This window comes from Erythrolamprus reginae, chromosome 1, assembly GCF_031021105.1.
Source record: "Erythrolamprus reginae isolate rEryReg1 chromosome 1, rEryReg1.hap1, whole genome shotgun sequence".
Classification (NCBI taxonomy): domain Eukaryota; kingdom Metazoa; phylum Chordata; class Lepidosauria; order Squamata; family Dipsadidae; genus Erythrolamprus; species Erythrolamprus reginae.
This window is the reverse complement of record NC_091950.1, coordinates 376,978,026-377,000,140: the sequence shown is the minus strand read 5'-3', so window position 1 is coordinate 377,000,140 and position 22,115 is coordinate 376,978,026. Positions and strand designations below refer to the sequence as shown.

Sequence of the window (22,115 nt, the reverse complement as noted above, 5' to 3'; positions counted from 1 at the left end):
TAAGCTTCAGTGCAGATCTGTCAAGCAAAATAGGTTCTTGGTTGCTACTGGCAGATTTTCATCAAGGTTCTTCATTTCCCTTGTTCTGTGTATGATGTATACTGTACAGTAAATGTGAGACATCTAACTGCACTAATTAATATTGCTTTTACAATACAGTATAAATAGGCAGACGTAAGGTTTATAGGAACAACTTTACATTTTACAAGAAACCTGAGTTTCTCCAACTGGAGTCTAGTGCAAAAGGATACTTGAAATTATAAATTATAAATCATTGATAAATATTTTCACACAGAGATCTGTTTTTTATTCAATGTATATTAATGCTTTAATGGAGAAGGAAGAAAAAGTAGCTGGTGCTACCGTTAAAACCAGCTGAAGCAGAAACTCCCCTACGACTATCAGGAAGGATATATATCTGAGTTTTCAGGCTGGTGGAGAATTCTAAGAATTGTCTTTCCAACATATCAGGAGGGTATTAGATAATCTCAGAAAAGTGTTTCTCATTATTAGTTGCTTTATCACATAATTTATCCTTCATTATTGAATATTTATCTATCTATTTATTTATTTATTTTATTTATTAAATTTGTATGCCGCCCCTCTCCGTAGACTCATAGAATATCCATATGCAGGTAAGGAGAATGATCATCTCTGGGGAAAACAATTCAGATCTTTTTATAATTTTCTACCTTGGTTTAATTTAGCAGAAAGCTATTGCATATGGTTTTCATTAATAATTCTATTTACTTGATCGAGTAAGATTTATTGAACGATTGGGTATTTATTTATCTCTCTACCAAAAATAGAACCAAATGTAATTTTTAGACTTTTGGTGAAAGGTGACTTAGTGAGACATATAAAGAAAAAAAATATCCAGCTGCAGCAAATTACCTTCTTTACAAATACACAACTTTCCAGTTGTAAAAATAAATTATATCTTGGATATATCCCATCTCAGAAAGTCCCCTTTGCATGTAAAATGAATGTGTCACTTGAAAAAGATTAATAAATAATAACACTCATATTTTGCCAGAGCATTGAAGAGGAGGCCAACTTAAGTGTTTGGTTAACAGTGTGTCGGATGGCCCCTCCTTGTCCTTAGTGTTGAGAATCTTGCATTTTGATCTGTGGGCCTCCACCAAAATTCAGATTGCTACTCTTCTTTTCCTGCTTTGCCGTACTAGAGAGATCAATTGCAGTATCTTCCAAACCGTCCATTGAGATTAATTTATTAGTGGGGTTTCGTTCATATTCTGTCTGCTTAATTTTGAATTCCTCTTCGGGATGTTCAGATTTCCAGCTGCCATTTCCTTTTTCCTCATTTTCAGGCTTTCTTATAATATTTATTGACTTTTTATGCATTCCTAAAAGAAATAAAAATTCACTTTTATTATACAATCACCGTGTTCCCAATAGATCGGTGCAATGAGGCAATATCTCAATCCCTTGGCTACCTTATTGTAGTACTGAGAAACATGGAAGGAAAAATGTCCATTCCCCCCCCCAACCCATAAATAGATTGGCACCAACCACACTAGAAGAGACATGAAATCAATGCAGCAAGTTCTGCTTCACATGGATGAACACTTCTAGTTTAGGGTGAAAGCTAAAATATCAGTTTTCAGGAGGGGAAGTTTTATATTCATAAACTATGAATATCAGTTTAAACCAGGGGTCTGCAACCTTGGCAAATTTAAGACTTGTAGACTCCAACTTCCAGAATTCCTCAGCCAGGAATTCTGGGAGTTGAAGTCCACAAATGTTAAAACCCCTGGTTTAAACTATGATAAAGAGGAAGCTCTTTCTCTCTCATCCAAACCACCTCGTAGGGTTGTTGTTGTAGGGAAAATAGGAGGGGGAAAGAGTATTATGCATGCTTGCTATTTTTAGTTACTTATAAAGGTAAAACAAGTGGAATATATATATATATATATATATATTTCATTATCAGCAAAAATATGTTACACATACACATACACACACACAAAACATATTTTTTACTGATAATGAAAAAATACTAAAATACTAAACAAAAAAAATCACACTCACACACACACACACACACACACACACAGTATACATACATATAGTTCTGTATCTCTAGATTTCTATGAAATTATGAAGATCCGTCACAGTTTCACAAACCTGAAAACTGCAGATTATATGAATAGAAGTAAGAAATATCAAATTCCAGAAATGTAGTCTTATTATAGGAAATGTTATGGATAGCTATAGGCAGAAAATAAGTTTAAAAATAGGTGTGAGTGTTAATGTCTGCATGTGTTTTGCACAGACATTTTCTGGTGAATCAATGACTTGCATGAACCGATATGGACACACTTAACCACCACAACCATACACAGGCAGGTAATCCTCAATTTACGACCACAATAGCAACCAGAAAATTCACCATTGAGCACTAAGGTTGTTAAATGAGGCATCAAGTGACTGTACCTGATTTTATAACATTTTGTGGTATAGTTGCTAAATGAATCTCAGTCATTAAGCAAGACATCAAGTTACTGCAATTACAAAGTTCCAAATCAGCACATTCACTTTGCTTGTCAAAAGCTATCCTAGAAGGTTGTAATAGAAACATAGAAGACTGAAGGCAGAAAAAGACCTCATGGTCCATCTAGTCTGCCCTTATACTGTTTCCTGTATTTTATCTTAGGATGGATATATGTTTATCTCAGGCATGTTTAAATTCAGTTACTGTGGATTTACCAACCACGTCTGCTGGAAGTTTGTTCCAAGCATCTACTACTCTTTCAGTAAAATATTTTCTCATGTTACTTCTAATCTCCCCCCCCCCAACCTCAGATTGTGTCCCCTTGTTCTTGTGTTCACTTTCCTATTAAAAACACTTCCCTCCTGGACCTTATTTAACCCTTTAACATATTTAAATGTTACGATCATGTCCCCCCTTTTCCTTCTGTCCTCCAGACTATACAGTAATGTAATGGTGATCACATCACTGTGAGACGCTGTGACTAATGTAAATGCATGATAGTTGCCAAGCACCCAAAACGTGATCATGTGACCTCAGTGATACTATGACAGTTGTAAGTTTAAGGACGGGTTATAAGTCACTTTTTTCAGTGCTGTCCCTATGGCTAAACAAATGGTCATAAGTCAAAGACTATTTGTACAGACACAATATAGGATTCTTGTTAAGGGGAGACCAGCTACCTTCTATTAGTATTAGAATGCAGATTTAATAACCTCTATAATAATGTTACCAAATTATTATTATTATTATTATTATTATTATTATTATTATTATTAATTAGAAGACTCGGAGACAAATGCAACATTTTGAAAGATCATTCTACTGCTGGTGATCATTTTAGCCACTGAGTGAAAGAAGGAAAAGGATAATTTCAACAGGAAACAATAGTACTTAGTCAAATTTTAACTATCTATACTTTGACAACTCTACAGATGCACTTACCCAACAACCAAGGGGCACAGGAACCAACCATTCCACTTTTGGCTGAATTGATAATTGATTCTGGAAGTGGGATGGAGTGCCTCACCATGGCACCATAGAGACCATATTCAGCCATCACACTGCTGCGGCCCCAACATTTCTCGCGCTTCCGCCACTTGGCTCTTCTGTTCTGAAACCAAACCTTTCAAAAGTAGAACCAAAAAGACACATTTAACAGCAATATATGTGTGTCCGTGTATGTGAGTGTAATTGAAAGGAGGGGAAAGAACAGTACATAAATAAATATGGCACTTGAACAAAACTTATTGACCACTTGGTCAGCATAAATAAAACAGGGACTTTAAAAGTCTTTTGTCAAATCAAAATTTGTCTTATTCATTCCTATAGGAATAACAATATTTTCCTTATCCTTCAATTGGTTTTTATGAGACAATATTGCTTGGAGAAATCAACTAATAGGCTGATTTTCACTTGCTTTGCTATTTTAAATGCTTATTTTTCATTAGGCTTGTCCCAAAAGTACTTTTCAAAAGGCAACAGCCTATCTTGGGGTTTTTTCCCTTGAAAATGTTTTGCTTCTCATTCAAGAATATTATTTAGTTCTGAGAACTGAGAACTCTTAAATGAGAAATGAAATGTCTTTAAGGGGAAAAAAACCAAGGAAGTCCAGTTGCCTTTTGAAAAGCAACCATGGCCTGGATGATTGAGAATTTCCATAGACACTTTCACCAGGCTTCTTTCTCTACAAGGTTAATCCTGCTAGACAATAAATGCATAGTGTCCATGTTCAAAAGAAGAAAACATGCAGCTTTTGAGGGTATGAAGTAAACAGCAATCCCAAAATGGGAGTGACAATGACAAAAACTATTTAGTTTAATTATTTGTAATTTAATTCAATATAATTGATGGAAAGTGCCCCCTATTCATTGAATACTTTATCCACTTTGGCCAATTTTGCAGGTAGATGCTCATTTTTTGAGGGTAGGGGGTGCATCTCTGTTTTGTACTGAACAATAAATAGCTGTGTGTTCATAGAGAAAGTTTGGCATCTCTTTTCAAATCAGGATTCAGTTGAGAAAGTTTAAAAGAACAGTTATATTCTAGGGTTTCATTATTATGCCAGTATCACATTAATATTTAAGGAGTTTTTTTGAACCTTAATCATGAACAAACAATTTTGGGGGATTCAGTGGGCTTCTCCCTCTGTAAATATACCAAAAGAAGCCAAACAAATCTTTCCAAAGATTAGATCCAGAGGCCTATTCATATTTTGTCGATTTTCAAGTCAACCCTGAGATAAAGGATTGACATGAAAACTTGGGATAAAGCATGTTATAGATTGCAGCTAATATCTGACCGATGTTTTCCTGTAGATCTAAAAAGCTTCCTCTCTGTAATTGTACTCATGTTGAATAACAGTCAAATCACCAGTAGATTATTTAGCTTAGCCTTCTATCCTGTGGCAGATTTTTTTAAGATAGACGATTTCTTAGAGACTTTCATCTAGCCTCCCCTGCATAATAGTCAATTTCAAATGGTTCTCAATTGAATCCTTCCCAAGCAGGGGAGAATTATTACTTTTAGTAAGAAAAAAAATCAATTCTAGATGTGACTTGCAATAGCAGCTACTATAGAGCAAGCCTTTGTCCTCTGAATAATACAGTAAAAAAAATCAAGATAGCAGTCATGATGGTTCATTCAAATCCTTGAACATGTAAACGTGTCCCATGTGTGACAAACACATAAAAACAGAACATCAATCCACGATCACTGCTACCATCTTGCTATTTTGACCATACCTCATGGACATCCCTTCTAGGTTTTTAACCCTTGAAAATATTTCAATGTTTTCTGTAAAACCATCTTGCAAACTTCGAATACCCTGCACTTGTCCACCGTATCAAAGAAATCCAACGCTCTAAACACAAAACAACCTACCTGTATTCTGTCCTCGGGCAATTCAGTTTTCATAGCTAACATTTCCCTGGAATATACATCAGGGTAATGAGCTTCATTAAAAGCCTTTTCCAATTCTTCCAACTGATGGGCAGTAAACACAGTTCTATGGGTACAAAATAAATAATATCCAGATTAGGTTGCCCATGCAGCATCTTAAATGAGAAATATGCTCCTGTAGAACCAAATGTATAAAGTAAATGTTGTATTTAATATAGTGGGATCCTTAATGCTTGTTGAGCTTGATTGTTTTCTTGCAGATGTTTCATTACCAAACAAGGTAGTAGCCTCAATACTATAGTAGGGAGCAAAAACAGCCTTTTTAAAAAGTGTGGAACCTCTCCTCCCTAATCACCCCCAATTGGGATTGACCACAGGGAAAGATGGAGATCCAGCACAACACTGTTCTGCATACACTTCTGAGTGCCCATCGGTGTTGAGCACTGTGTGCTGCATTGAGTGAATCTAGAAGGATACTATGTTGGGTGATATCAAAAGCTGCCAAGAGGTCAAATAGGCAAGAACTGATGTAGAACCCCCATTCCATCCACACCAGAGCTCATCCAAAAGCATGACCAATACAATTCTGAAGGAGGACGGAAAAGGATTCAGATAATCATTCACTTCCTCTAAAACTGTTGCATAAGCATCTTCTCAATCCCCTTCCCCAAACAGGGGAAATCAGATGCTGGACTAATATTGTTCACTCTGGTGAGGTTAAGTGATGGCTTCCTGAGAAGGGACAAACCAGATCTTCTTTAAGAGATAAAGAAAGCCCTCACTCAAAGAAGAGTTAACCACTTCTGAAACCCAGGTCACTTTAACAAGCCATTAAGGACATAGATCTAAAGAACAGATGGCTAAGCACACAGTTTTAAGGATCTTGTCCACTTCCTCAAGTCCAGCAGGTCCAAACTGTTTCCAGATAACTGGGCAGGTTTCTCTCTTGCCAACCTTTTGGACCCTACAGTACAAGCCAGGCTGGGCATCTTATCAATCGTTAAATCACTATGTGGGACTTCTTACAGGACTAACCCGGCATTTAAAAGCAACAGCCAAAAACCAGGGCCACTGATAGGGTACCAGGCTTGAGACTGTGAAATGGAATGAAAAACTGGAATAAGGCAACAGTCTTGCATTCCCTGAAAGCAGCCCACTTCTTGTCTCCCACCATATCTCCCTCTATTTTTCATATTCATAATTCTATTGTCCACTTCCATACAGACCCCAAAAGGCAATGTAATCATATATTACAAAACCATTGTAACAATTTTTGGAACGTTAATACAACATATCCTAATGCTAATACAGAAGATATCGCGGCTCTCATATCTAACATGAGTTGGGTTTTTTTTTACCTGTGACGTCGTTTCTTTCTCTTGATCTGAGAGTCAGATGCCTTCAGGTTGTTCTTGTCCCCTGATAAACTATCTTCATCTGTTGAACATATTGATGGATGGAGGGGGAGAGGAAGGGGCAGGGGAGAAGAGATATGTCAAATCTTCTTTCACTGTAAGCATGGCTCCATACAGTAGAGTAGGATTGCTTTATATACTTTAGTTTTCCTTCTATAGTCCTGCTTTTAAAAATAATTCTCAATTTTCCTTTTTCTTAGAAAAACGAATCAGGAATAGAATTAAATTTTAAAGTTTTTTTTAATCACAGTTTTTAAAGAATCTATAGTAAGAACATTCAACAGTAAAAAAACCCCCACAAACATACAACTAATCTGTTCATCAATTCCTGATATAGCAGTAACCAAGAAACAAAGTTCATTTTGGGCAGCAACCAGGACTGAAAAGTATTCAGCACTAAAAATATTCTTCCTATTTTTAGGAATATAGATGAACCATGGCATCGGACCAGAATATCTCCGGGACCGCCTTCTGCCGCAGGAATCCCAGCGACCAGTTAGGTCCCACAGAGTGGGCCTTCTCTGGGTCCCGTCAACTAAACAATGTTGTTTGGCAGGGCCCAGGGGAAGAGCTTTCTCTGTGGCGGCCCCGGCCCTCTGGAACCAACTCCCCCCAGAGATCAGAATTGCCCCCACCCTCTTTGCCTTTCGTAAGCTCCTTAAAACCCACCTCTGTCGTCAGGCATGGGGGAATTGAGATATACCTTCCTGCTAGGCCTATACAATTTATGCATGGTATGTTTGTGTGTATATTTGGTTTTTAATAAGGGCTTTTAGTAATTTAAATATTAGATTTGTTTTATGCTGTTTCTTGTTATTGTTGTTAGCCGCCCCGAGTGTACGGAGAGGGGCGGCATACAAATCTAATAAATAAATAAATAAATAAATAAATAAATAAATAAATAAATAAATAAATAAATAAATAAATAAATAAATAAATAAATAAATAAATAAATAAATAAATAAATAAATAAATAAATAAATAAATAAATAAATAAACAAACAAACAAACAAACAAACAAATAAACAGATAAATAAACAGATAAATAAACAAACAAATAAATAAAAAAAAAAAATAAACTCTATTAGGTAAAAGAAATGAGTAGGACCATGTGTTTCAAACCCCATAACTTTAAAACATATAGACTTCCAACTTCCCAAGTTTCCCAGCCAGAATGTAGGGAGGAAGGAGTATTGCCCAAAGCTCTGGCTGTTCAGCATCAGGAGAACAGCTAGAATAAATGAGCCAATTTCTGCAAAGGTAGTACAGTATACGGTAGGAACAGAATTGGAGGCAACCCAACGGGCCTACCCAAAAATCAAGAAAAATAAAAGGAAAATAGAGTGAGCCATGATGATCCCACTAAGAATCATATCCAAGCACAGCAAGGATATCATCTTTTTATTTTCTATATTAATGAAAGAATGAAGATATTCAAAATCAGATATGGTATGAAAATGATCACTCCCTTTAGTGCAACTATTTCAAACCACATGAATTCCCTCTAACCCATAACTGGTTTCTCTTCAATATCTGCCTACTGGTTTTACCAAACCAAAGGCAAAGATCTGTCCATAATGCAATATTTTCAAAACTTCTAAGTATCTTAGTACTCTCTTTTCTTCACATGTACATCCTTTAATTTCTATGATATTCTAAATTTTTCAGTGGTGAGTTCTATAACAGTGGGATTTGAATTTGTTTGAATTTTTCCTAAATATCTAGCATATCACTCCTCCATTACTCCAGAAGAACCAACATGCCTATTGTAGATGTATGATAAGGAACATGGGAAGAGAGAATGCAGGAGGCAAAAAATATAATTTCCAATTTTGGTATAAATATTTAATATCTACAAGACTAATTACCAAAGTACAGGGGAGAAAATATAAGTCAACATATTTTAACACATTGTTCCCTGCAGGAATTCTCCTATTTTACTCATCTTATTGATTCTTTTAAATTGAATATTTTCACATATCTCTTACATGTAAATATCTTGCCTTTTGGAAAGTTATTAAGTTGTGGTACATAATATGTAGTATGGGAGATCAAAGCTAAAAAGATTCAGGATGAGATAAGGCCATCAATGGCTAACAAATATAACGGCTGTATCTTACTCTCAATATCAGAGAAAGTATTTTGAATTAATAACTTTGAGTTGGCGGTACAGAAACATGGAGCACAAATCAAACAAATAATAATAAACTGTTTCTAAACACCAGCTGCTGGAAAACAATAGCAGGAAGAAGCCACTGGGCTCATGTCCTGCTTGTGGACTTTCCGTGGATATTTATGGAATACTGGGTTATTTAGATCTTTTGGCCTACCTTAAGTTCTACAGAGTGGCTGTTTATATCAGTTCTTTATTCAAATTGATTTTAGGCTTGATCTAATTTTCACTGCTAAGCCCTGAAATTTGTGAAGAAGAAAGGGAGAGGGACAGAGTCTATGAACATGTAGTTTTCACTATCCAAATCCTAAACATCTCCTTGGGTATTTTTATTGTCAGGAATTGACTTACTTGTCAAAAGACCCTGGTAATGGAAATGAACTCTAGATTATGTATAGAGTTGATCACCTACAGACATGTGAGATCATATGAAGTAGATGAAGAATGGTAGTGCAGAGATTGATGGAACAAGCCATTACCGTATTTTTCGGACTATAAGACGCACCAAGATTTCAAAGAGGTAAGCAAGAAAAAAGGTTTTGTCCTCCCCACTCTCCCAAACTCTCTATGTGCCTCTTGCAAAAACGGGCGCATTTTTTCTCAAAATTGGGATAGGCAGAGGGTCTGGGAGGCCTGCAGAGAACTTCTGGGGGCTGGGGGAAGGCAAAAATGCCCCCATTTTGGCAAAAAACAGCCCATGTTTGGCCTCTTTTTTTCACAAAAACAGTATTTTTACCTTCCCTCAGCCCCCAAGAGCTCTCTGCAGACTTCCCAGACCCTCCGCTCACCCAATTTTTGTGAAAAATAGGTCAATGTTTTGCAAAAATGGGGTGTGGGGGCTAGGCTTCAGGAGGCAAAAAAATTGCTGTATTAGGTGTATAAGATGCACCAACATTTCAACCCTCTTTTAGGGGTGGAAAGGTACATCTTATACTCTGAGAAATATGGTAATTTCTCAAACACACACTCATATGCATTGAAGTTCAAGTTTATCTCTAAGCTGTGTGCATGTTGTCCTGTCTGAGTACGCAGGTCCAATTGAACTTAATGGCCATTGCTTACAAACTGACCAAACACGATTGCTTTATTAATTTCAGAATGGTGGGGGTTGTCTATTGTTATTTAAAAGCAAAGGAAGTTCCATTCCCCATGTCTCAGACTGTTTTTCACCTTTATTGCCTTTAAGTCCTTCATACTTCAGAAGAAGAATATCTCCATGTTTCTAGATAGCACCAATGGTGGGGGGAGATGGGAGAGATCTACAGAGCTACATTAATTAGGTACAAGAAGCATCATCTTGTAATCCTTGTTCAAACTACCAAGCTCATCATCCGGCTATGATGAATAGCATATTTCCTGGCCTAAAACACAGAGAGCCTCCGGGGGATTGGGGAGGGCATTTTTACCCTCCTCCAGCTCCAGGGAAGTCTTTGCAGCCTTGGGAGGACAAAACATGAGCCTACAGGGCCCACTAGAAGTTGGAAAACAGGCCATTTCTGGGATCCAGAGGGCCTCCAGGGAATGGGGGAAGCTGTTTTCGCTCTTCCCAGGCATTGGATCATGGGCGTGGGCACTCGTGTATGTGCGGTAGCATGCACACACACTCTTTTGGCACCCGAGGAAAAAAAGGTTCACCATCACTTTCTTAGATCTTTTTTCCGCTTACAGTTTACCATTATACAATCATACCCAGACAACCCATTAACCTTGTCTCCAGCTATGAGTGAAACAGATTTAAATTGTCACTAGACGTACCCATCTGCAAGCGCTATTTTCTCCCCAAACACTATATACACTGTACCAGCACAACTTCAGTGTGTATGTCGTGCTTTGGATGAACTGACTTATCATAGGTGTAACAAAATGTGTACTTTGGAAATATTGAAAAATATGGTGATGATCTTTCCTCCGGTAGCTATTTTTTTCCTGGGACTTTTTTCCTTCTCTGTTACATTTTTTTACTGAAATATATTTATACCAATTACTGCCTTCATTCCATATTTTTATATAGCTCCATTTTGCCTTTTATTTGAAGAAGAACTGGGGTGTTTTTAAGCTCTCTGTTTTAACAGTATTCTGCAATACTATCTTAAGATGGAGCAAAACCCTTTTCTACATTTCAGTGTCCTCAAAATAATGAGTGGTGCACTGAATTTTTGTTATTAGTTTGCCACTTTCCCTGTATTTGTCAGTTTCAATCTCTCTCCCCTCTTCCCATGAAGTGATGGAGCTGCTTATTCAGCAGCTTGTCAATTTTTGTTATCCGCCAGACCAGACCTAGCTAGTTGTAAAACAGGACAAGGTCTGTCTTCCTCCTCCTTGGGTAATTTTTGCTCTGTTATTTTCCCATATGTTTCTTCATTTTGCATTATTTTCAGCTGGGAAATGCCCAAAGGGGGTATGGGAAAAAAGGCAAACAAATCAACCTAGAGAAGCTGATGTAGAGTTTTGAAGACAGACCACCCCCTTCCAGTCTGATATTTCCCCCGTTTAGTGATTTGTTGTAAGAGGAAAATTGATCACTTTGCCTGACACATCATATCATCTTGCCTTACACTCAGGTCACAAATTTGTTGCATATTATCACAGGATAATATGCAACAGGACAGAAATCGGCAAAGGGGATGGCAAATTTTACTCCAGCATTACTTTAAAATACCGGTAGATGTCAGTTTACAGTGGCTGGAATTTAATGCAGTCCTAAAGCACCACTGAATTGCAGCAATTCCAGCAGTCTCAGGTGTCTTTGTACCCCCAAAACTGAGTTATTAAGCAGGAAGAAGCAGGAATCCCAGGTCAAGCAGGTTGGTGGGTGAAAGTCATGGGTTAGCGCTAGCAACAGAGAGGCAGGTGCTTGTGGGTGGATGCAAGAGAGCATGTGCAGGTGGCCATGGACAGATGTGCTATGGGTGGGCACTACGGGCGGTCACAATTCAAAGTGTTGGTTATGACCTATAAAGCCCTTCATGGCATCGGATCAGAATATCGCCTTCTGCTGCATGAATCCCAGCGACCGATTAGGTCCCACAGAGTTGGCCTTCTCCGGGTCCCGTCGACTAAACAATGTCATTTGGCAGGTCCCAGGGGAAGAGCCTTTTCTGTGGCGGCTCCCCCCTGAGATTAGAACTGCCGCCACCCTCCTTGCCTTTCATAAGCTCCTTAAAACCCACCTTCGTCATCAGGCATGGGGGAACTGATATAACTTCCCCAGGCCTATATTGTTTATGTATGGTATGGTGTGTGCATGTTTTTTTTAATTATGGGTTTTTAGTTTTAATTATTAGATTTGTATTCTACATTGTTTTTTTCTATTACTGTTGTGAGCCGCCCCAAGTTTACGGAGAGGGGCGGCATACAAATTTAATAAAAAAAAAAAAATAAATAAATAAATAAATAAATAGGGAGCAAAGGTGGGTACTGCAGGTGAAGAAATGAGTGCAGCAGACAGGCATTTGGGGATCAACAGTCATAAATTTGGTCACGTGATTTTTGGTCACATGATTTTGTGGGTGCTGTGATGGCTAGTACTATGAGGATTGGGTGTAAATCCATCTTTCATCCCTGTAATACAACTTTGAACAGTCACATAATGAATGGACATAATTGAAGAACTACCTAGAGTTCTAGGTTGGGTTTTGTCACTTCAGTGGTGAGAGAGGTATTTGGCAGTGACAGAAAACAAAGGCAATAGAGGAAAGGATTTTGGACTGGTAAGGGCAGATTTGTTTTCTTTTTCAAGAATAGATAGATAAAATTTTATCAGTGGGGAAAGGTCTGAGACAGAAGGACAGAGTTCAGAGAAGCAGGCCATGCTTCATTAGCAAATATTCTTAACAGGCCTGTGATCCACAGGAATCAACAGGGGACCTCTGTGCCACTATCTCAGATATGCAGCAAGTACCAAGCAGGTTGCATTTCATAATCCATACTGCTTTTAAAGGCACACATTGCTTAGGCATTTAAAAATAACTCCTTTTACATGCCAGATATATACATTTATTGTGGAATTTCCGAATTAAATTCTCATGTGCATTAAATACTGTACAGGGAGAATATCCAAGTTTGTATGCCAGAGCCTCTGTGTGTGTGTGTGTAAAATATTTTTCCTGATAATATATATACAGTATTATTGCCATCTATCAGCATGAGTAAGACAGAAACAACAAAGTTTATTATTATTATTATTATTATTATTATTATTATTATTATTATTATTTAGATTTTTAAGCCCGCCCTTCTCCGAAGACTAATTACAAGAGGGAAGAAAGGGTGTGGGCCTATTACGCATGCAATGATTAAATTGAGCGGCATCACATAAGAGCAAGCATCTCTTAAATGGGGATTTTATACTATGACAAAGTCAGTAGGGACTGATGAAAGCTTAGTAGTTTTTAGTAGTTCTAAATACATTTCTAAATGTTCCGGAGATCCTGATGGCTACTGCTTCTTTATCTATCTATCTACCTACCTATCTTATCCATCCATCCATCCAAATTATCCATCCATCTATATCTTATCTATCTGTCTGTCCAGAATACCTACGGGACTGCCTTCTGCCGCACGAATCCCAGCAGCCAATTAGGTCCCAGAGTTGGCCTTCTCTGGGTCCCATCGACTAAACAATGTCATCTGGCAGGACCTAGGGGAAGAGCCTTCTCTGTGGCGGCCCCGGCCCTCTGGAATCAACTCCCCCCCGGAGATTTGAACTGCCCCCACCCTCCTCGGTTTCCGCAAGACGTTGAAGACCCATTTATGTTGCCAGGCATGGGGGCAATGATGTCCCCCCTTCTGACTATTAGGATTTGAGTGTGGTGTGATTGTGTAGCTTGCCTGTTTTTTTAATGATACTGGGTTTCTTAACTTTGTCTTTTAACATTAGAATTGTATTGTATTGGTATTGTGGTTGTGAGCTGCTCTGAGTCTTCAGAGAGGGGCGGCATACAAATCTAATAAATTATTATTGTTGTTGTTATTGTTTATCTATCTATCTATCTATCTATCTATCTATCTATCTATCTATCTATCTATCTATCTATCTATCTATCTATCTATCTAATCTATCTATCCTTTTGCCTCATGCATACATCTACTTGTGCCCTGGATGTCTTTGGCTTTTATGGTGCTGTACATTTAGGGTTTCTAAATGTAATGTTGTACTTTAGGGACCCAGTATCCAAATCCACACTTTCAAATCGATTGAGGCAGGCGCGTGCCTTTCCGGCAGCACAGAGACCTGCGTGTCCGCGCGCAATTTCGCTACCTGCTCAGGTGCAGTAGTAGAACCGCGCCGGACTCCGCTAGCCCTCCGAGCCCCGGGGGCGAGCACACTTCACCGTCCCACCTTAGCAGCCCACCTGAGATCGGTCCACAGGCGACATCAGGGCGGGGGCGCCCGGCTGGGAAATCAGGGTTGCCCAAAAGTTCTCCCTGTCTCCGCCGGCGAAGACCCAAAGGCGGGGGGGGGGTCGCTTACCAGAGACGCTCAACTTGGGCTTCTCGGCTTCCGGCCCGTAGCGGGGCTGCTGATACTGGTGGTCCGCGCGAGGCGGGAGGAAGGGGAGGTGCGCAGGCAGGAGGCGAGGCGCCCCCGCGGGCTGCTGGGCGGCAAAGCCGCAGAGGAAGCCCAAGCCCAGCGGCAAGGGAGCGCCTCCTCCGCCTCCTCCTCGCCCCGCAGCTAGCCCCCCGCTGCCTTCGCTGCTCGAGCCGGCCGGCGGCTGCAACTCCGCCTCCAAGCCCAGGAGGTCGGTGATGGCGAAGCCCCTGGTGGAGCGCAAGGCGCCGGACCCGGCCGGGCTCCCCAAGCGCGCCTTCTCGTGGCCGCTGCTGGGCGCCAGCGCGCTTCCTTTGGCTTTGCCCTCCGGGAGGTCCTCGCGGCCCGTCATGCCGCCGCCGTCGCCGGTTGGGAAAGGGGGAAAAGAGGCTCCCGGGCCGGAGCTTTTATATCCCGCGCTCAGCGGCGCCTGGATCCAATCAGAGGGGGAATACGGGGAGCGACGGCGGGGAGGGGGGGACGGGCGCGCGGGGCAGCAACTGGTTGCCTATCCGGGATAATTAATTGCCGCCTATTTGCCCGCAATCCCCTCGCTCTTTCCTTCCCGCCCCGCCCCACTTCTCTTGCTGGCCGGGACAGATTTCCCTCCGAATTTCTGAAGTAAAATACACGCGCGCACCCAAACAGATGCAAGCAACATAATATACTAAATAAAGGCACTGCTAGCAGTAATAATAATGATGATGATGATGATGATGATGATGATGATGATGATGATGATGATAATAATAATAATAATAATAATATTGAAACATAGAAGACTGACGGCAGAAAAAGACCTCATGGTCCATCTAGTCTGCCCTTATACTATTTCCTGTATTTTATCTTAGGGTGAATATATGTTTATCCCAGGCCTGTTTAAATTCAGTTACTGTGGATTTATCCACCACGTCTGCTGGAAGTTTGTTCCAAGCATCTACTACTCTTCCAGTAAAATAATATTTTCTCACGTTACTTCTGATCTTATCTCCCAACTAACCTCAGATTGTGTTCCCTTGTTCTTGTGTTCACTTTCCTATTACAAACTCTTCCCTCCTGAACTTATTTAACCCTTTAATATATTTAAATGTTTCGATCATGTCCCCCCTTCTGTCCTCCAGACTATACAGATTGAGTTCATTAAGTCTTTCCTGATAAGTTTTATGCTTAAAACCTTCCACCATTTTTGTAAGCCCATCTTTGGACCCTTTCAATTTTGTCAATATCTTTTTGTAGGTGAGATCTCCAGAACTGAACACAGTACAGTATTCCAAATGTGGTCTCACCAGCACTCTATATAGCGGGATCACAATCACCCTCTTCCTGCTTGTTACACCTCTAGTTATGCAGCCAAGCATTCTATTTGCTCTCCCTACCGCCTGACTGCACTGTTCACCCATTTTGAGACTGTCAGAAATCACTACCCCTAAATCCTTCTCTTCTGAAGTTTTTGCTAACACAGAACTGCCAATACAATACAGTAATCAGATTGAGGATTCCTTATCCCCAAGTGCATTATTTTACATTTAGAAACATTAAACTGCAGTTTCCATTGCTTTGACCACTTATCTAGTAAAGCTAAATCATTTGCCATATTACAGACACCTCCAGGCATTATCATATAATAATAATCAACATTTAATTATAATTTATTTATTTATTTATTAAATTTGTATGCCTGGACTTAACAAAGGGCATAACAGCAAGCCATATACAACTAGCAAAGACAGGCGGTAGGCAATACGCAAAGCTAAAACACAACTAGTATAACCACAAAACCTGTTAAAAACCTACCCAACCTCTCCAATGTCTTCCCCTCTTGCTGATCCCCAGAACAAGGATGTTTCAATCTGCTGAATGAAAGAGGAGTCAGAGGAGTCTGCACTTTTTAAGTAGGGGCCTCCACATCTAAGGCTTCTGTTCTACCCCAGATCAAATGGCTCTGCATTTTCTCTGCAATCTATGCTTCATCTTTCCCCCTCTCAGCTTAATGCCCCTAGCTATATAATATTTTAAAAAGAAAACAAATCACCTGCCTATACACAGGAGACTTAGTCAGCAGCATTAACACCAATTGCATAAGAAGCCATGCCTTCTATAGAAAAGTTCAAGACATGCCAAAGGGAAAAGTGCAAAACAGTTTTCCTCCCACTTTGATAAAAATAAAACAGAATACATAATATTCCTCTTGGATATAAGCTCTTTAATGACTTAACAAAACTGGCTTCTCCCTTTTCTCTAACTATGCAGACATTAAAAACTGGGGTTTCACTTTTTAAAAAATTTCATCAATCATTTCTACAGTCTTGAAGAAGCTGCTCTGAGTAAGGACCCACTGGGGGCTTTCATTGGGGTGGCGGAGTGGGGGGCTCTGCTTCTTCTCCCCCCTCCCTTCTAAGGCGGGCAGAGCTCGCAGCCATCCCCAATGTGGAGAACAATATTGTTTAGACTTATACACAGCTTCATAGTGCTTCAATACTGCCCTCTCTAAGCGGTCTACAGAATTCACATATCACCCCCAACAATCTGTGTCCTTGTTTTACCCACCTCGTAAGGATGGAAGGCTGAATCAACATTGATCCAGAGTGAGATTTGAACTGCTGAACTACAGCTAGCAGTTAGCTGAAATAGAATTATTTATAGCCAAGTGTGATTGCACACACAAGGAAGTTGTCTTTGGTGTCTATGCTCTCAGTGTACATAAAAAGAAATGATACATTTGTCAAGAATAATGAGATACAACACTTAATGATTGTCATAGGGGTCAAATAAGCAATGAGGAAACAATCAATATTAATAAAAATCTTAGGATACAAGTAACAAGATACAGTCATACAGTCATAAATGGGAGGAAATGTGTGATAGGAATGATGAGAAAAAATAGTAATAGTAGTGCAGACTTAGTAAATAATTTGACAGTGTTGAAGGAATTACAGTACAGTATTTGTTTAGGAGAGTGATGGTGTTCTGGGAAAATCTGTTCTTGTGTCTAGTTGTCTTGGTGTGCAGTGCTTTTGTAGCGACATTTTGAGGGTAGGAGTTGAAACAGTTTATGTCCTGGTTGCGAGGGGTCAGTAAATATTTTCAAGTAGCCTGCAGTCTAACTACTGCCCCACCCCGGCTCTTAGCCCCTCTTAACGCTGGGGCTATCAATGCCAATGGTTACGCAGCAGCCCTGGATAGATTCACCCGCCGAATAGATTCCTTTCTGAATCCTTCCTGCACAAACAACAGGACATTTCTGCACCGAAAAAGTAGGAAAAAATTTGGGTTTCCTCCATATCACACTTTGCCTCTAGAAAGATTATTGTGTTCTCTCACACATAGCTCTCTTATTTCGGTTTTTCATAGCATTCACTTTCCACTTTGAATCCCTCAAATGACCCCAGACCAAAAGTTAGTCCCCAACATATTTGGGGAACCTCTTATGTTGAAAAGGTTTAACACAGGACACCCCAAGGTGTCAGAAGGCTCTGAGATTAATAAAAGTTATACCATCCAATCAACACTAAACAACTTCCTGAAAGAAAACCTATCCAATTGTCTTAATCTGGATCTCTCCCCCCACCCCAAATCAGGAAATTTTGGACTGCAGCTTCCCTCATCCCCTCACCACTGATACATTGACTGGCATTGAAAGGAAACAATAATCAAAACTAATTTTGAGGAAGGCCATTGTAGCATCAATTTAGGCTAAACACTGGGGGATTTGGAGAAATCTCTGGCTGGATTTGTACCGTACAATATACTCAAAACCAAACCAGGTGTGTTATGGCTATGTTTCTACCACATATTTGGTTGGGTCAGTTTGGTCCATGGTATAGAGCGGACCCAGAAATTTGTGAAATATAGCTACAGTAGCAGTATTATTATTATTATTATTATTATTAATTAGATTTGCAGCAGTATACATGGGAGATGTCAAAATGTCAGGCAAATGAGACCCCATGATGAGGCCATGATTTTTTTTAAAGGTTCTCACAAACAATTCAAAGGGTCGGGATTTCACATGGGCATTCCTGCCATCTTACTTTTTAATGATTTCTTTTCAAATTACACTAACAAGAAGGAAAGCTGTAATACTACTAACCCAAAGTACTCTGTATGTGAGTCAAAGCACTTTCCCCCCTTAATCAGAGTCTGTAGTATGAAACATGTAATAAGTCCTCCAATGAAATGAAATAGATACAGCATAGCTAAATATGCAAGACAGGGTGTTACCGAAGTCATATTGAAATGGTGATGGTTATTCCTTGTACACCATTTAGAGTCAAGATAGGCTTGGTAACTATTCAATTCATTTCCCAAATTCACTTCTGATCATTGTAACACTATGCCCACTGATATGTGCTCATTTATTGTGCAAGAGGAATAGATTTCCTGGTTCCTTGTCACATCCCCTTGTTTCTGGCACAAGAATTTGTAAGGTATCAGAAACAAAGGCATTGAATGAAGATGCCAAAATTGTGACTCTAGATCCCAAGAGCGTGACAATTCATTGCTAACTCTAACTGTAGAGAGTGAAGATTCACCTGCAAATTCTATCTATCCAGGTCAGCACGGCAAAAAGTAGGCAATTTAAAAATTCATCCCAAAACAGGTTGTTTCATGCTAAGCAAACAATCGGGGCAAGGCTTGGCAGTGATAGCCCATGCAACAGATTGGCAGTCAAGAAGAGGAAAGAAAGAGGCCTTTGATGTAGGAACGGCTAAGCAGGTTCTTCAGGACCTTGGACAGTCCCATGAAAAAGATAGCATGTCTCAGTCTGGTGCTTTGCCATGCTGTATGTAGCCCAATGTCTATGTCCTTTCCCACTTTGCTAGAAAATTGGACATCTTTCAATAGACAACAGTTTAAATGGACAGTCAAGAGTCATGCATTCTGTCATCTCTTCTCCACTATGCCCACCACAGTGGTGAGCATGACCTGAATTTTCCCTCCATGTAGTTTAGTTAAGGAACTGCAAAACCTCAGACTCCCATTCTTTTCCTTAAGGGGCTATGGATTGCTCTGTGTCTAAAGGGCATTCCTACCCTTCCTTTTAACACGTTACACAAACTTCTCATCTAGTACAGGGGTAGGCAAAGTTGGCTCTTCTATGACATATGGACTTCAGCTCCCAGAATACCTGAGCTAGTATGATTGGCTCATGAATTCTGAGAGTTGAAGTCCACAAGTCATAGAAGAGCCAACTTTACCTACCCCTGGTCTAGTAGAACTTCCACATTATCTATTCCTTTCCATTTCACAAGTATGGAATGCTCATACTTATTTTGTTTTGGGGGAAATTAAAAATATATAACTAATAGAATACTAAATTCAGTCAAACATCAATTAAAGAATAGCATCCCTGAAAACCTGGAATCTAATCCCTGGAATTTTCAGTGATGCATAGATTACTAGAAAAATGGCATTCATCTAACAAAAGCTATTTGCAATATTTAACCTGTTCAAGCTGTTCAGTGTGCCCTACTTTTGCTTTTATTTCTTTTTTCTCTTCTCTTTTTCTTCCATGATGGATATGTGTAAATCATTCCTGTCTTCAGGAATCATTTACACATTATTATTCATGTCACTCTAGTACATAGAATTAAATACTGTAAAAAAAGCCTTCTAATTCTTATTGATAGAAGACATGGGGACATGGAAAAGCTAAAACACAGAAGGAAAATATTTTTATCTTACACATTAATCTCCAAAACGAAAAATAATGTATGATACTATTTGCCAACCCCTGCATTCTTCACAGTCAATGAAGATAGAATTAGTTTTCTAGTAAGCAATCTTGTTCAACTGATAATCAATCATTTCATTATATTCCACAAGGATCCAGTACAGAGGAAGCAACTTGCTCATTGTAGCTGGGCTCTTTGTTCTCCTTTTCTTTTCCTCCAGTTATTATTTACACAAGTAACCTGGATTCAACTTTCTTCCCGTTTCAAAATTAAATGTAAAATTTACTTTAGGTATACATTAACTGTCTCCTTTTTTATCTGCATTATAGACAGAAATCTCAAGTACAAGTGGAACACACCAGACCAAAAAGAATGTTTATTTCTTACAAGCAGAATATGCCTGGAGCAGCTTTTGCTTTGGGCTGCCCAAGGAAATGAACTTGCCAGTTCTCCAGTTCATCTTGGAGACACGTTGATATCAGCCTTGAAGCTGCCATTCCCTGTCAAAGTTATTCTTAGCCCTTCTGGAATCCATTAATACTAAAATCTGGTGGAACTCACGATGTCTTATCACACAAAAGGAAATGAAAAAGGGGTTTCTGTGTTAAACCTCTGGACATGACTTAATAGACTCAAAAGCTAGGGGAATCTACTTCCATTCTTTTGCACCTGAATTGCATTTAACTGCTTTACCTTTTTATGTAAACAATTGACAAGCATCAAGTGTTCTAAATCAGATCACTTTTTGATTTGGTCCTTTTCTGCTAAACATGCAGATTAACCAGGGTTTTCTGACAAAGATAATTACAAGAGCACTGTGTATTAACTTTACATTATTAAAGAAAGACTCAAATCTCCCCTTGCAAGCTGTTCCTGGGATTAGCAGAACAATAACTTTCATTTAAGATAATTGTGATGTGAATGGCTTGGGTTTTATGGTTTTGCTTTTGACTGTTACTCTTTGATCATTATTATTCTTTGTTTATATAGAAAATTTGGAATATTGTATTGAATTAGTCAGGTGTAAAGAATTGAAAAAAGCAAAAGGAGACTTAGTAGCTTTTATACAGGCTCATTAATGACAATAGCATATTAGGACTCCTAGTATTGTACCTAACAGCTCTGCTTACCCCAATTGGGGGGAAAGGAAATAGCTGCAGAAGTTTGAGACATCACATTGAAAAACTAACAGGTGGCAATAAAATAATTCATCAGATGAAATGAAAGGATGGGTGGATAAAAGAATAACACACTCCATATTCTATCATCTCAAGACACATTTAAAAAAGAGAGGTCTATGAAGGAAATGTAATGATTTATATTTTATACAAGCAGTCTTCCAATTAAAAATATTCAATATTCCTTTGCTTACTTACATTTATAAATATGTAAATTTACATTTATAAATATGTACTTACATTTATAAATATAATTGTGTATTAACACCATTCCTGCATTGAATTGATATACTACTGTAAGTTGAAAAATTAGGCAGTCATAACTTTTTTAGAATGAAATTTTAAATTGATCTTCAGTCTATTTTTCTAGCTATACACAAAATTGGCTTCAAATACACAGGTCTTCAGCCTCTAGTCTAGTCTTTCTAAATCAATGGAAATTATGCAAATTGGAAATGAGGGCAACCTAAAGGTAAGAATGGTATTAAAATGGTAACCAGAATATCTGATTTATACCATACAGGAGAATAACATTTTTTTGGTGGGTTGGTTGCTTTGTTTTTTAAAAGCATCTTAAAATATCACTTTTGTGCAGGGGGTTAATTGGTAAATTAAAGCTTCATACAATAAGTACATTTGTTTGCAAATATTCTAATCTAGGCTACTCTTGCCCTGATAATTCTTTGACCAGGGTTGAAGTTCTTAAGTAAATGTTTCCAAACTACACACAC

At 38.9% G+C, this 22,115-nt stretch overlaps 1 protein-coding gene across 1 annotated transcript; it reads right to left on the bottom strand.

Annotated features, from left to right (window-relative positions):
- Nucleotides 1-1,101: 1,101 nt before the first annotated feature.
- Nucleotides 1,102-14,883, bottom strand: VSX1 (visual system homeobox 1). Its single transcript, XM_070728790.1, has 5 exons — nucleotides 14,475-14,883; nucleotides 6,772-6,850; nucleotides 5,396-5,519; nucleotides 3,458-3,638; nucleotides 1,102-1,367 (listed from the first exon to the last, which is right to left on the bottom strand). Exons 1-5 carry the CDS (start codon nucleotides 14,881-14,883, stop codon nucleotides 1,102-1,104), a joined length of 1,059 nt encoding a protein of 352 aa, XP_070584891.1.
- Between the last annotated feature and the right edge of the window lie 7,232 nt (nucleotides 14,884-22,115).

What these genes read in the sequence shown, in the direction of transcription:
- VSX1 (XM_070728790.1), bottom strand. Translation starts at nt 14,883, where the DNA reads ATGACGGGCCGCGAGGACCTCCCGGAGGGCAAAGCCAAAGGAAGCGCG. An exon ending in TGCCCGAGGACAGAATACAG is followed by an intron (nt 3,639 to 5,395) that starts GTAGGTTGTTTT and finishes TACTTTTGAAAG; the next exon opens with GTTTGGTTTCAGAACAGAAG. An exon ending in CTGTGCCCCTTGGTTGTTGG is followed by an intron (nt 1,368 to 3,457) that starts GTAAGTGCATCT and finishes TATTTCTTTTAG; the next exon opens with GAATGCATAAAAAGTCAATA.